Raw genomic sequence first — 13,964 nt, forward strand, 5'->3', positions numbered from 1 at the left:
AAAACCAAACAAACAAAAACAAAAAACAAAACAAAACAAAAAAACCCAACCAAACCAAAAACAACAAAAAACCTGAAAGAATAAATGAAAACGTAAATAAGAATAAGTGTTTTAATATACTTATGATTTATTTATGTATTCTGCCCTTCCTGCCCAAAGCTAATGAGACCAGATCCTTCTACATGCCAACCATTATAGCCAGTCCACAGAATGTAACCGCATCTCTACATCAGACAGTTGTGCTAGAGTGTATGGCCACAGGATATCCCAGACCCATCATTTCCTGGAGCCGTCTTGGTAAGTCGTCCTCACTGGGGTGGGAGTCGAGGCGGTCTTCCCATGACCTCTATTCCTTTTAATGAAACTGCTGATATGTGTATTTTATAGAGAAGACACACATTTGCCTTTGCATCTGAACGACTTCATTTTAGTTTTGCAACATAAGGAGAGCTTATGCCCCAGAGAAATTGCTACTTTTTAATGACTGATTTCACGGATAGCGATCTTTTGGTATAATTTCAGATGGAATGCCTCATTTCAACTTCCGTGTTCTCTTTGAAATAGATCACAAGTCCATTGATGTCTTCAACACTCGGGTACTTGGAAATGGCAACCTCATTATATCAGATGTCAAGCTGCAGCATGCTGGAGTGTATGTTTGTCGGGCCACCACCCCAGGCACACGTAACTTCACAGTTGCTATGGCAACGTTAACTGTATTAGGTATGTATTCTTTCTATAATCAGAGAATTTATTGTTTTAATGTTTGCTATTTTAATTTCTTTTGTGGTTTTCTTTTGTAAGGCTTAGTTTTGAGTTGTATATGTATGTATGTATGTATGTGTATATATATATATATATATATATATATATATATATATATATATATATATATGTATGTATATATGTATGTATATATATATATATATAGGTGTATGCATGTCAGAGCAGTGCCCAAAGAGGCTATCCCCTGGAGCTGGAGTTACAGGAGGTTGTGAGCTGCCCAGTGTGGGTGTTGGAACTGAACTTGGGCTCTCTGTTAGAGCAGCAAGTGTTCTTAGCCACTGGGGCATCCTACAGCCCCACATATCTTGCTGTTATGTGGAGTTTGGCATCAGTGATAGGGAGGTTAATAATAAGTATTATAAAACTCAACAGTGAGTTGAAAAAGAAAAAATTAAATTTCTGTGTTAAAATACAGCTCTATAATCATGCCGAAGTCACCATGTTTGCGTGCATAGCTCCATGCTTATTTAAGCCTCCCTTGTCATCCATCCACATGTCTACACACATTTAACGGTGTGAAATTAAACTCTCAGTGACTGTATGTGTTCATAAGTGTCCTCCCATTGGGTTTATTTAGTTAAGGTGGGTCTTGGGTATGAGTATTGACAGTGTTCACAGGTGGTCTCAGTGAGGGAAAGTGGGTGCTGAACATAAGAAAGAAGCACTCTCTTAGTTTGTTTCTGTTGCTGTGATAAAATATCTTACCCCTATCCCCCCCAAAAGGGGACAATTTAGGGGAGAAAGTGTTAATTTTAGCTTATAGTTACTTCCAGATTACAGGTCATCGTTGTGGAGAAGTCAAAGTAACTCCAAGCAGCTATTTGCATTGCATCCACAGTCAGGAGGAGAGTGAAATGAATGCATGCATGCTCACTTGCTTGCTTGTGCTCAGCTTGATTTCCCCACTCAATGCAGGTCAGGATTCCCTGCCTAGGGAATGGTGCTGCCTACAGTGGACTGTGTCTTCCCATTCCTGAAAGTCAGGCCTCCACAGGCCAACCCAATGTAGACAGTTCCTCTCTGAGACTCAGTTCCCAAGTGATTTTAGGTTGTGTCAAGTTGACAATGAAAACTACCATCACCTAGCTAGTTGTAGGAGACTCAGCCTTTCAGACATCTTTGTACATGGGACTCATCTCATTTTTGTATTCTTTCTTCACTTGTTCTTGTCATTCCTATTGAAGACACATAATATGTTCTTTTCCCTTTAAAATAGCTCCTCCTTCATTTGTCGAATGGCCTGAAAGTTTAACAAGGCCACGAGCTGGCACTGCACGATTTGTGTGCCAAGCAGAAGGAATTCCCTCACCCAAAATGTCCTGGTTGAAAAATGGGAGAAGGATACATTCAAATGGCAGGATTAAAATGTACAACAGGTAAGCTATGCAATGTTGCTACTGTTTTAAATAAAATAATGCCTTTGATAATTTTTACATGAAATGGTTACAGTAACATCAAATGGTCACACATTCTTAACAGTTAACCCTAAATGCAAGAAATTAAGGTCTATAGCATTAGTGTGTTGTCGATCCTTTTGTATTTTATACACGGATCCAAAGTGATATGCTATAATGGACCTTATGCAAACAGTCCCCTGACAGCAGTTCTAGCCTAGGTAGGCCACTGGCTAAGTGACCACAGCAAACTTGGACTCTGGTGTTTCAGTTACTTCTTCCATCAAATGAAAAAAAAATAAGAATGAAATAATTTACTTCCTATCAATTCCTCCAGAATTCAAACTTAATGACCTTAAGAATGAAACTTGGATGGTCACTGTGGCATGTGACTTTAGTCCCAGGGATTGGGAGGCAAAGACAGGCAGATCTATGAGTTTGAGGCCAGCCTGCTCTACACCACGAGTTCTAGACCAGCCAGGACTACATGATGAGAACTTATTTTATATATATGTGTGTGTGTGTGTGTATACATATATATAATTTTTATTCCTGTAACATTCTCATTTAGTTGAGCAAAACTTTAAAAAAATTTTTGCTGATCTGAATTTTTTATGTGTATTACAATATGAGTCAAGTATAGACTGTAGAATAGAGTACTAAATAAGAAAGTAGTAGCGCAGGGCGTGGTGGCGCACGCCTTTAATCCCAGCACTCAGGAGGCAGAGGAAGGCGGATTTCTGAGTTCGAGGCCAGCCTGGTCTACAAAGTGAGTTCCAGGACAGCCAGGGCTATACAGGGAAACCCTGTCTCAACACCCCCCCCCCAAAAAAAAGGAAAAAAAAAAAGAAAAAAGAAAGTAGTAGCTTTCTTACTAAAAGCTTTTTTTTTGGTTTTGTTTTTGGAGACAGGGTTTCTCTGTGTAGCCCTGGCTGTCCTGGAACTCACTCTATAAACCAGGCTGGCCTCGAAATCAGAAATCTGCCTGCCTCTGCCACTAAAAGCAATTGAAGCAAAGAGAATTTGGCTACCATAAATGCTAATGAAGATTGAAGATATAAATCATGGGCTGGAAAGATAGCTCAGACATTAAGTGCACTCACTGACTGCTCTTCCAAAGGTCCTGAGTTCAAATCCCAGCAACCACATGGTGGCTCACAACCATCCGAAATGAGATCTGACGCCCTCTTCTGTTGTGCCTAAAGTCAGCTACAATGTACTTACATATAATAGTGAATGAATCTTTGGGCCTGAGCGAGCAAGGCTGGAGCAAGCAGAGGTCCTGAGTTCAATTCCCAGCAACCACATGATGGCTCACAACTATCTGTACAGCTACAGTGTACTCATATACATAAAATAAATAAATAAATCTTAAAAAAAAAAAGAAAATATAAATCAGAGTAATCTTAAGTAATTAATGTACATTTTTCATTAGACCTGATAGTTCTCAGCATGTTTTTGTATAAAGTGAAAGGTGCGTTTAACAATAGCTTTTGGATGTCAGTCTTAGGATTTTTTTTTATGGATATAAATACTTCTTTCTTTCCTCAGCAAATTGGTCATTAATCAGATTATCCCGGAAGACGATGCTATCTATCAGTGCATGGCTGAAAACAGCCAAGGATCTGTTCTGTCTCGAGCCAGACTGACTGTGGTAATGTCGGAAGATAGACCCAGCGCTCCTTACAACGTTCATGCTGAGACCATGTCGAGCTCTGCTATCCTTCTGGCTTGGGAGAGACCACTGTACAATTCAGACAAGGTCATCGCCTACTCTGTACACTACATGAAGGCGGAAGGTAAGCAGCTTGCAAACCCTTAGTAAGCGTCGCTCGCAGTCACTGGTTCATTTGAGTCATGGCTTAATTGGTAAAGTGCTTTCTTGGCATGCATGAGGCCCTGGGTGTAATTACAGAGCTACAGGGTCCTGATGTGGTGGTTCATGCCTGTGATACTAACACTTGGGAACAAGAGGCAGGCAAATCAGAAGTTCATGGCCATCCTGGACTACATAGCCAATTTGAGGCTAACCTGGGCTATTATGAGTCCCTAGCTCGATGGAACCAAAATAAATGAAATATTTCTCTTCAGAATGAGTAAAAGCTTACATAATTGTTAAGAGATTTTCACCCTGAGGACCAATAGAGCATCAACTCCGTTCTCTTTTTAAGGCCCAATGACAAATCAAAGATCTGTTCCACACTGAAACGATAGGGCTTACATAGAGATGATGTCATGTTGGGGGAGGAGTTACTGACCCGAGCACAAATAGTCCTCCCAAGTGTCACACAGACAGTCTTTTTTTTTTTTTTTTTTTTTTTTGGTTTTTTGAGACAGGGTTTCTCTGTGTAGCCCTGGCTTTCCTGGAACTCACCCTGTAGTAGACCAGGCTGGCCTCGAACTCAGAAATCCTCCTGCCTCTGCCTCCCAAGTGCTGGGATTAAAGGAGTGCGCCACCACTGCCTGGCACACAGATAGTCTTTATCCCACAGATAATGGCTTTTCTGTAGCCAAATAGATGGCGCTCCCTCTCCCCTTGCCCACGTCTCTTCCTCCTCCCCCTCTTGCCACACTCTACACTCTCGCTCCTTCCTTGAGGATGTGCACAGTTGGGGCCGAGTTGCATGCACTCCCTGCAGGCCGTGCCTGGGCAGATACTCAGGTGAGAGGGTGTATGACCCTCCCCATGCTCTTCTTGGGCACAGTGTCAGCAGTCAGACAGACCCTGCTGTGAGTCTTTGATAGCGAACCCAGCTGATCTTAGAAGATGATCTTAAGGAGAATGGCGGTTGTTTTGAGACAGGGTCTCACTTTGTAGCCCTGGTTGACCTGGAATTCACTATGTAGGCCAGCTGACCTCGAACTTACAGAGATTCACCTGCCTCTGAGTGCTGGGATCAGGCATATGGGTTACCCTGGCCAGCTAGTGTTCTGTAAGCATAGAACATTCTACATTTTCTTTTTCTTTTGGATTTACTTATTTATTTAGACAGGGTTTTCTCTGTGTAGCCCTGGCAATCCTGGAACTTACTTTGTAGACCAGGCTGGCTTTGAACTCAGAGATCCACCTGCCTTTACCTCCTGAGTGCTGGGATTAAAGGTGTACCCCACCACCCAGCTAAATTCTGCAATTTAAAATTCTATGTATGTTGAATATTTTCATTCTGGAAGAAAATGAAACAAAGTAGGGTGGGCTATAGCTCAGTGGTAGACCTTTTGAACAGTATGTATAAGGCCCTGGGCTCATTCCCCAGGACTGCCAAAAGAAAAAAAAGTATGAAAAAAATGTTGAACGAGACATTTTTGTGATATCTCTTTTACTGTATCAAATTAAATGTCAGGAGCTGGAGAGACAGCTCAGCGCTTGCGGCACTTGCTCTGATTCTACGGAGGACCTGGTGGCTCACTCCTGCCTGTCACTCTAACTCTCAAGGATCCAATAGTCTCTTCTGGCATCCTTTGGTGCCAGGCATGTATGTGGTGCACATACATATGTGTAGCTTCCAATTACAGGTTCGTTTTGCGGATTAAGAAAGAATCCTTTTTACCTTACAAATCCTAGTGATTTCTCCATTGACTCAGGTTTATGATTGCTAGTACGGAAACGGTCCGCTTTCATGCAGCTTACATTTTGACTAGATGGGACATTCAGAGAACAGTGTGATGCTAGCACCAGGTGCGGCTGAGACGGGATTGGCTCTTGGCTGATGCTGGGTTTTTACACTTTGAAGCAGTGTTCTGAAAAGGGATATTTTGAATGTAAATCAAGGGTCCTGGTTGCGAGAAGAATGTTCTGTTCAGAGCATGCTGGAGTGTGTTCATTCTCTCTGCTGACTTAGGAAGGTGAAAGGAAGGCTGGCTTGGCGGGGCCCACGCTTGTTCACCATTGTCCCGGTTTCGTTAGAGCCCCTGCATGGCACTCAGTATTCTATTCAGGGACAGAACAAGGCTTTTTAATTCGAACTCAAGGACTTTGTTTAGTAGGTCAGAAATTGTACTATACAGTTCCTAATTAACGAGCCATTAGCCAGTGTGTTGTGAAACGCCTCTAATCTTGTCTAATTAAAATGCTATGAAGTTAATTCAGAAATGTGGGAAAACTCCGTGCTGGAATGTGCCTTCTGTTTTGTTTATAAATCCAGCGCAGGGAGAAGGGGCTGGTGCCGAGAGCGGTTTGATAGAGTTGACAAGCGCTGCCTGTGACTGTGCACAGTGGCTAGCAGTGCCTTGGCTCCTTTCTCCAGGGCTACACCAGAGGAATTAAGCCCTCATGGACAAATCCTCTTCGGCACCTTGCTTTGTATAGTTTCTTAAGCATCCCTGAGAATTTGTCTCCCTCTTTAAAACACTGAACGTTCACTGTGGGTCCCAACCTTCTGAATCCATTCTGTTTTGCTTTTAGCGTTAAAAAAAAAAGAAAAGGCCCGTGTTGGCCCGTGCAGTATGTTCTCGAGGGGCAGAGTGAGAAGCTTTGCAGCCCAGCTTTTCATTTGGTTGGTTTCTGTAAAAAGCTGACCCTCTGCATGCCCCACTGTCTCTGTGTTCTACAGAAGGCCGGAGAGTAAGCTGGGACCTTTGCTTGCTGCATTAGAGTCTCTTGTGCTGGGCCTTCCTCTCTCACTGTCCCTTACAGCCTGTCCTGTTTTCACTCCATGGTAAATGACCTTTGGAGAAGATGGCCTCATTTCAGGGAGTGTTCCAACCAATAATTTTTTTTTTTTTTTGACAAAATAACCCTGGTTCCTTTTAGGCAATAAGGAGCTTTCTGTGTACTTAAGGGTCTTGTATGCCTGGTTATAGAAGACCACAGAGATAATTGTGAGGGAAAATGGCCTTGCTAATTTTATTTTGAATATTAGTCTTTGTTGTTGTTGTTGGTTGTTTTGGAGATAGAGTTTCTCTGTGTAGCCTTGGCTGTCCTGGACTCCCTTGGTAGACCAGGCTGGCTTCGAACTCATAGAGCTCCACCTGCCACTACCGCCTGGCTGAATATTTGTCATTTTAAGACATGGATACTTTGGTCTAGGTTTAAATAACGAGGAATATCAGGTGGTCCTTGGAAACGACACGACTCATTACATCATTGATGACTTAGAACCCGACAGCAACTATACTTTCTACATTGTGGCGTACATGCCGCTGGGGGCCAGCCAGATGTCGGATCATGTGACACAGAACACGCTAGAAGATGGTAAGAAAACACAATTCTGGGTTATCAAGGGTGAACATCTGTAGACTTGGTCACTTTCAGTGAGTAAGTCTGTCTGGTTAAATGAAATCAGCTATGTTAAACAGCAGGCTGGCTGCTGTCTCAAGTCTCAGCCTTGGTTTCTGCCATGATGTGATAAAGGATACTTTAAAATTTTTTTACTTTTCGTGTGTATGTGTGTGTGTGTGTCCGTGTGTGTTCATGTGTCCACAGTATCCAGGGAGGGCACTAGATTTTCTGAAGCTGGAGTTAGAAGTGGTTGGGAGTTACTCACTGTGGGCACTGGAAATCAAATTTATGTTGTATACAAGATTAGTATGTGTCCTTAAATGCTGATACACCTCTCCAGCCCTGATAAAGAGCACTTAAAATGTTTGATTGTTTGTTTGTTTGCTTATTCGTGTGTCCATGCTTCTACTATGGTATCTGTATTTAGGCGAGAGAGCAGTTCGTGGGAAGTGGTTTTGTCCCTCCTTCTATTCGTGACTCAGGAATTGCACTCCAGCCATCAGGCCTTGCTGATCCATGAGCCATCTTTCTGGCTTATAGAGCACCTTTTACTTATAATTTATAGTATAAAAATTTAAGAATAATAAGTTCTTATATTGGGCTGGGTATGTATCTCAGTGACAGAGTGCTTGCCTAGTATGGGAGACCGATGGGGGCCATTGTCAGCCCCCAGAGCCACAGCCAAAAACCAAACAAAGCAGAAAATCAAAAAACCCTAAACCTTTTGTATTTTCTAATTAGGTTGCCATAATGGGTAGAACATGGGTTTTAAGGGAGATGGAGAGATGAATACCTATTGCTTTTGAAGAGGGTCTGTATGTACACACACACACACACACACACACACACACACACACACACACACGGACTGAAATTGGCTCTAACTTCAGTTCCAGGGTATCTGATGTCCTCCTGACTTTCAAGAGCACTGCATGTACATAGCACACAAACTTCTGTATAGGCAGTCATAGTACTCATAAAATAGATCTTTAAAAAAAGATAGCACCTGGCTTTTAAATAATAATATGAGATTTTTCTAGGCAGGAATCCCCCTCTGCACAGGCGTGTCTCCTTCCCTGGCAGCTGATTAGTCCATTCATAAGGGGGCCTTGGCGAGTCTTCTAAGCTTGGCCTTTCCAGACTTGACATTTCTGTTCTGATTTAATTTGGAGGAAGCTGCCATACAACATCAGCATGTTCAAGTTCTCACATAAACACACATAAATAAGTAAATAAAATAATTTTAAAAAATAAGTAAAATTCACCTTCATCTTTAAGATGAGACTTTCTACACATTAAAAATGTCTCAGTTGCAATTAGGGATTCTTTGCTTCCTTGCTGTCCTGCAACACACTCTCCTTTGCTTCATGGAGATTTTGGTTGGCTTATTTGTGACCTTTGTCTCGTATAATTAGCAAATACGTCCATATTCATCACAGCCAACAATCCGCCATACTTTTGTTGTACCCTCCTTATGTTTCCTTTCCAGCCGGAAGTTGGCCTCACCGAGAATCCTGGTCCAACTGGAAGCATCTCCAGTGTGACCATGTTATGCTTTGCCATTATAAGGATTCTGTAAATAATGATTATAAATCTTTGTGAACAATGTATTCTTTCATTTCACTAGTGCCCCTAAGACCTCCCGAAATTAGCTTGACGAGTCGAAGTCCCACCGACATTCTCGTCTCCTGGCTGCCAATCCCGGCCAAGTACCGGCGGGGCCAAGTGGTGCTGTACCGCCTGTCCTTCCGCCTGAGCACTGAGAACGCCATCCAAGTTGTAGAACTCCCGGGGACCGTGCACGAGTACCTTCTGGAAGGCCTGAAGCCAGACAGTGTCTATCTGGTTCGGATTACTGCAGCTACCCGTGTGGGGCTGGGAGAGTCGTCGGTGTGGACCTCACACAGGACGCCCAAGGCTACGAGCGTGAAAGGTAACGAACGGGTAACGCCTCCTGGGGACTGTTTAGGAAGAGAAAGAATGTTTTTACTTTTGGATTAGAATGTTTCACTATTACTTACATGTACTCTATGTCTATGTCGATATAAGTGTATACATTAAGATTCTTATTTTCTGTTTTATATGTATGGGTGTTTTGCCAGCATGCACATCTGTGTACCACTTGGTGTGCAGTGCCCAGAGGCCAAAAGAAGGCGTCAGATCCCTGGGACTGGGTAACTGATTGTTACGAGCTGACATGTGCGTGCTGGGATTTGAACTCTGGTCCTCTGGAAGGGCAGCCCATGCTCTTAACTGCTGAGTCCTTTCTCCAGCCCATATTTTAAATTTTAGTTTCATGTTTGCAAATAATACGTAGATTGTGAACTTCCTTGAAAAGATCCTAAACCTTTCCGTGGGACGGGCACGCAGTTGGTAGAGTGTTTCCCTAACATGCACAAAGTCCTGAGTTCAGCACCCGGAACGGCTTAAACCAGGTCTCGTGGCCCATACCTGCTATTCCATAACTCCAGCACCAGAGAGAAGCAGAGGTGGGAGGGTTGGGAGGTCATCATTGGCTGTAGTTAGGGAGCTTGAAGCCAGTGCGGGATTTGAGCGCCCAACCAAAACCAAAAACAGTACAAATGAGGAATGGGACTATGGATGTTAAGTGGGGAGCTTGCCTCGCCATGTGCGAGGCCCATAAGTAAACATAGGCTCATAAGTAAACATAGTAATGATTAAACGGGTCTGTTTGTTATCCCCCTTTTTCCCAACTTCAGCTGTGGGTCTGTGGGTCGAGCTGCTGATCACACAGTTTGCTTAGCAAAATCTTCATGGCTGGATCAGTCCCAGGCAGACTGAATATCAGAGGGAGCATAGGAACTGAGACCTACTGAATAGTATTGTGCTTTTAAATCAGTAGTTCAAAAGATAGGTCCAGGGCTGGAAAGATGGCTCAGTGGTTAAGAGCACTGACTGTTCTTCCAGAGGTCCTGAGTTCAAATCCCAGCAACCATATGGTGGCTCACAACCATCTGTAATGAGATTGGATGCCCTCTTCTGGTGTGTCTGAAGACAGCTTCAGTATACTTACATATAATAAATAAATCTTTAACAAACAAACAAACAAACAAAACAGGTCCAAATGTAGGATATTACTCATGGAATCTAACATGTTTGGTTTATTGCCATTTGACAGAAAATATTCTACAGTAAAAATTAGACTACACAATTGACTTTTTTTATTACACAAATATAGATCTCTTGTGATTCGCATGACTTAGTCTTTTAGGTAGTATATTTTAAACCCCATTTCTAAGCTTACCACCATTGTAAAATTTGTAAAAGTAATATTTGTGTGTGTGTGTTCGTGAGTGTGTGTGTGTGTGTGTGTGTATAAGTCACATGTGTGGAAAACAGAGAACTTAGGGAGTTGGTCTCTTTTTTCACTTTGTCGGACCTGGAGTTCGAACTCAGTTCCTCAGATTTGGCAGCGCCCTCCTTTACCCACTGAGCCATCCTGCTGGCTTGTCACTGAAATTGTGAACATTGGGTCAACGTGTAGCGGTTGGACTCTATGCCTTTGGCTTGAAGCTGAGAGATGTGTGGTGCTCTCTGATGTCCTATGGACTGCGAGTTCTTGACACCCGTGCTGTCTGGTGCCCTCTTCCAGCCCCGAAGTCTCCTGAACTGCATTTGGAACCACTGAATTGTACTACCATCTCTGTGAGGTGGCTGCAAGACACAGAGGACCCGGCCGCTATTCGGGGCTACAAGCTGTTTTATAAAGAGGAAGGGCAGCAAGAACACGGACCTATCTTCCTAGACACCGGTGACCTGCTGTATACGCTCAGTGGCTTGGGTGAGTGTGTCTGTGTCCTGCAGGTCCTTTGTCTTCCTGCTGTGGTGGGCTGGGAGAAGGGTTATTGGATATCCGAGCGGTGACTGGGTACTACAAAGAGTGGATTTCTCCGTGTCATTGACAGTTCTTCTCCTTAGTTGGCAATGTTGTCTTTTCCTCTTTCCTCCTCCTCTGGGATGTCTCTTGTTAATCATCCCTTTTGAAACAGGGAGATCTTAGTTTGCTATTATAGGCATTCAGTGGATGTAGACTAGGATTGTGGGGGCTGGCAAGATGGCACGTGGTGTGCAAGCCTGATGCCTGGAACTCAGTCCCCCTGACCTCTAAAAGTTATCTTCTGACCTCCACATGTGTGCTGATACTCGACACCTACACTCACATTTACCCACGTCTATACACACACACATAAAATAAAGAATATGACTGTGGAGTCAAGACTTTGCAAAAATGGTTGAATAACAGTAAGTATGACACATGCTCCACTATGTTCATAGCAGCCTTATTTATAATAGCCAGAAGCTGGAAAGAACCCAGATGCTCCTCAACAGAGGAATGGATACAGAAAATGTGGTACATTTACACAGTGGAGTACTACTCAGCTATTAAAAAGAATGAATTTATGAAATTCCTAGCCAAATAGATGGACCTGGGGGGCATCATCCTGAGTGAGGTAACACAATCACAAAGGAACTCACACAATATGTACTCACTGATAAGTGGATATTAGCCCAGAAACTTAGGATACCCAAGATGTAAGATACAATTTGCTAAACGCATGAAACTCAAGAAGAACGAAGACCAAAGTGTGGACACTTTGCCCCTTCTTAGAATTGGGAACAAAACACCCATGGAAGGAGTTACAGAGACAAAGTTTGGAGCTGAGACAAAAGGATGGACCATCTAGAGCCTGCCATATCCAGGGATCCACCCCATAATCAGCATCCAAACGCTGACACCATTGCATACACTAGCAAGATTTTATTGAAAGGACCCAGAGGTAGCTGTCTCTTGTGAGACTATGCCGGGGCCTAGCAAACACAGAAGTGGATGCTCACAGTCAGCTATTGGATGGATCACAGGGCCCCCAATGGAGGAGCTAGAGAAAGTACCCAAGGAGCTAAAGGGATCTGCAACCCTATAGGTAGAACAACATTATGAACTAACCAGTACCCCAGAGCTCTTGACTCTAGCTGCATATGTATCAGAAGATGGCCTAGTTGGCCATCACTGGAAAGAGAGGCCCATTGGACTTGTAAACTTTATATGCCCCAGTACAGGGGAACACCAGGGCCAAAAAGTGGGAGTGGGTGGGAGGGTATGGGGTACTTTTGGGATAGCATTGGAAATGTAAATGAGGAAAATACCTAATAAAAAGAAAAAAACAAAAAACAAAACAGTAAGTATGTTTAACTTAGAAATTGCCTGGTTGCTGTGTTGGTATAAAATAATTAACATACATAATATGTAATAATGCCATGGCCTCTATCCCACACCATGACTGTGAATATTATTTCACAGACCCAGACACAATGAAGATAAAACACTGACCTGTGTTGGACTTCATCTGTGTTTTCAGAGACACTGGCTAGCCCTTACTTTCTTTTCTTTATGTGAGAAAAGAACTCCATGATGTAATTGTGTTTAACAAATCATGAAATTGGGCTGGGGATATGGCTCCATGGTGGAGGGCTTGAGTAGCCTGCATGGAACCCTAGGTTTTAATACCCAGCTCGGTGATGGGTGTTGGGGGAGGAGATAGAACCACTGAGACAGAGATAGACACATTGGGAGCTCAAAAGAGACCCACTAGACTGTTGAGGCATTTTATGCACACAGTAGGAGTTTATGAAGCCCTGTGGCTTTTCCTTTTAGATCCTTAGCCTTTAGAGGCACTGTAAGGGGAGAGGTCTAGTAGTCTTAGTGTGGGTAAATAGGATATGCTGTGAACCTATCTCCGGATGCAGGAACACAGAAATCCATCCCATGGTCCCTTGCCATAGATTTCCAGATGGTGTTTTGCTTGTAATCTTGTTATTCGTTTTTAATTTAATCTGCACTCAGTTAAATAAATTTACTGTCGATCTCTGTCGTGAAGCTTATAAATGATGAGGAGTGACATATGGTCCAGGCCGAGCTTCTTCTTCTTTTTTTTTTTTTTTTTTTTTTTTTTAAAGATTTATTTATTATTATATGTAAGTACACTGTAGCTGTCTTCAGACACTCCAGATGAGTCAGATCTTGTTACAGATGGTTGTGAGCCACCATGTGGTTGCTGGGATTTGAACTCTGGACCTTCAGAAGAGCAGTCGGGTGCTCTTACCCACTGAGCCATCTCGCCAGCCCCAGGCCAAGCTTCTTTAATCTACTGGTTACGATGATGTTAACCCAGCCTCTAGAGCCCCCAAGCATAAAGCATGTTTATGTCCCGCTGTGGCTTCTCAGCGTGCCTTCCCTTTGCATGAGCTCATCGTGGATCAGAAGGGGACTCGTTGGTTTTGTATCCAGTGGGAAACAGGCTGTGAGAAAATTGATGCAAATAGATCAGGGCTGGAGGTGGCTCCATGGTTAAGAGCTGGAGGTGGCTCCGTGGTTAAGAGCATGTACTACTCTTGCGGAGTACCAGAATCTGGTTCTCTGAACCCATATGGCAGCTTACAACCGTCTATAAGTGCCAATCCAGGGGCTCACCTGCACTGACACATAGACACTCCTGCAGACTCATAAATAAAACTGCTTTTTAGGAGCTCCAGCTATGGCTCAGTGG

General features: G+C 43.2%; 1 protein-coding gene across 1 annotated transcript in view; it reads left to right on the top strand.

The window, feature by feature from the left end:
• Prtg (protogenin) overlaps positions 1 to 13,964 on the top strand; it is a 110,034-nt gene that overhangs the window by 40,476 nt on the left and 55,594 nt on the right. The window contains exons 5-11 of the mRNA NM_175485.4: positions 160 to 297; positions 565 to 723; positions 2,003 to 2,162; positions 3,732 to 3,979; positions 7,207 to 7,371; positions 9,026 to 9,331; positions 11,012 to 11,200. Of these exons, the coding sequence (NP_780694.3) occupies positions 160 to 297; positions 565 to 723; positions 2,003 to 2,162; positions 3,732 to 3,979; positions 7,207 to 7,371; positions 9,026 to 9,331; positions 11,012 to 11,200 (1,365 nt within the window). The remainder of the gene's footprint in view (positions 1 to 159; positions 298 to 564; positions 724 to 2,002; positions 2,163 to 3,731; positions 3,980 to 7,206; positions 7,372 to 9,025; positions 9,332 to 11,011; positions 11,201 to 13,964) is intronic.

The sequence above is a fragment of the Mus musculus genome, chromosome 9 (assembly GCF_000001635.26).
Source record: "Mus musculus strain C57BL/6J chromosome 9, GRCm38.p6 C57BL/6J".
Lineage (NCBI taxonomy): Eukaryota > Metazoa > Chordata > Mammalia > Rodentia > Muridae > Mus > Mus musculus.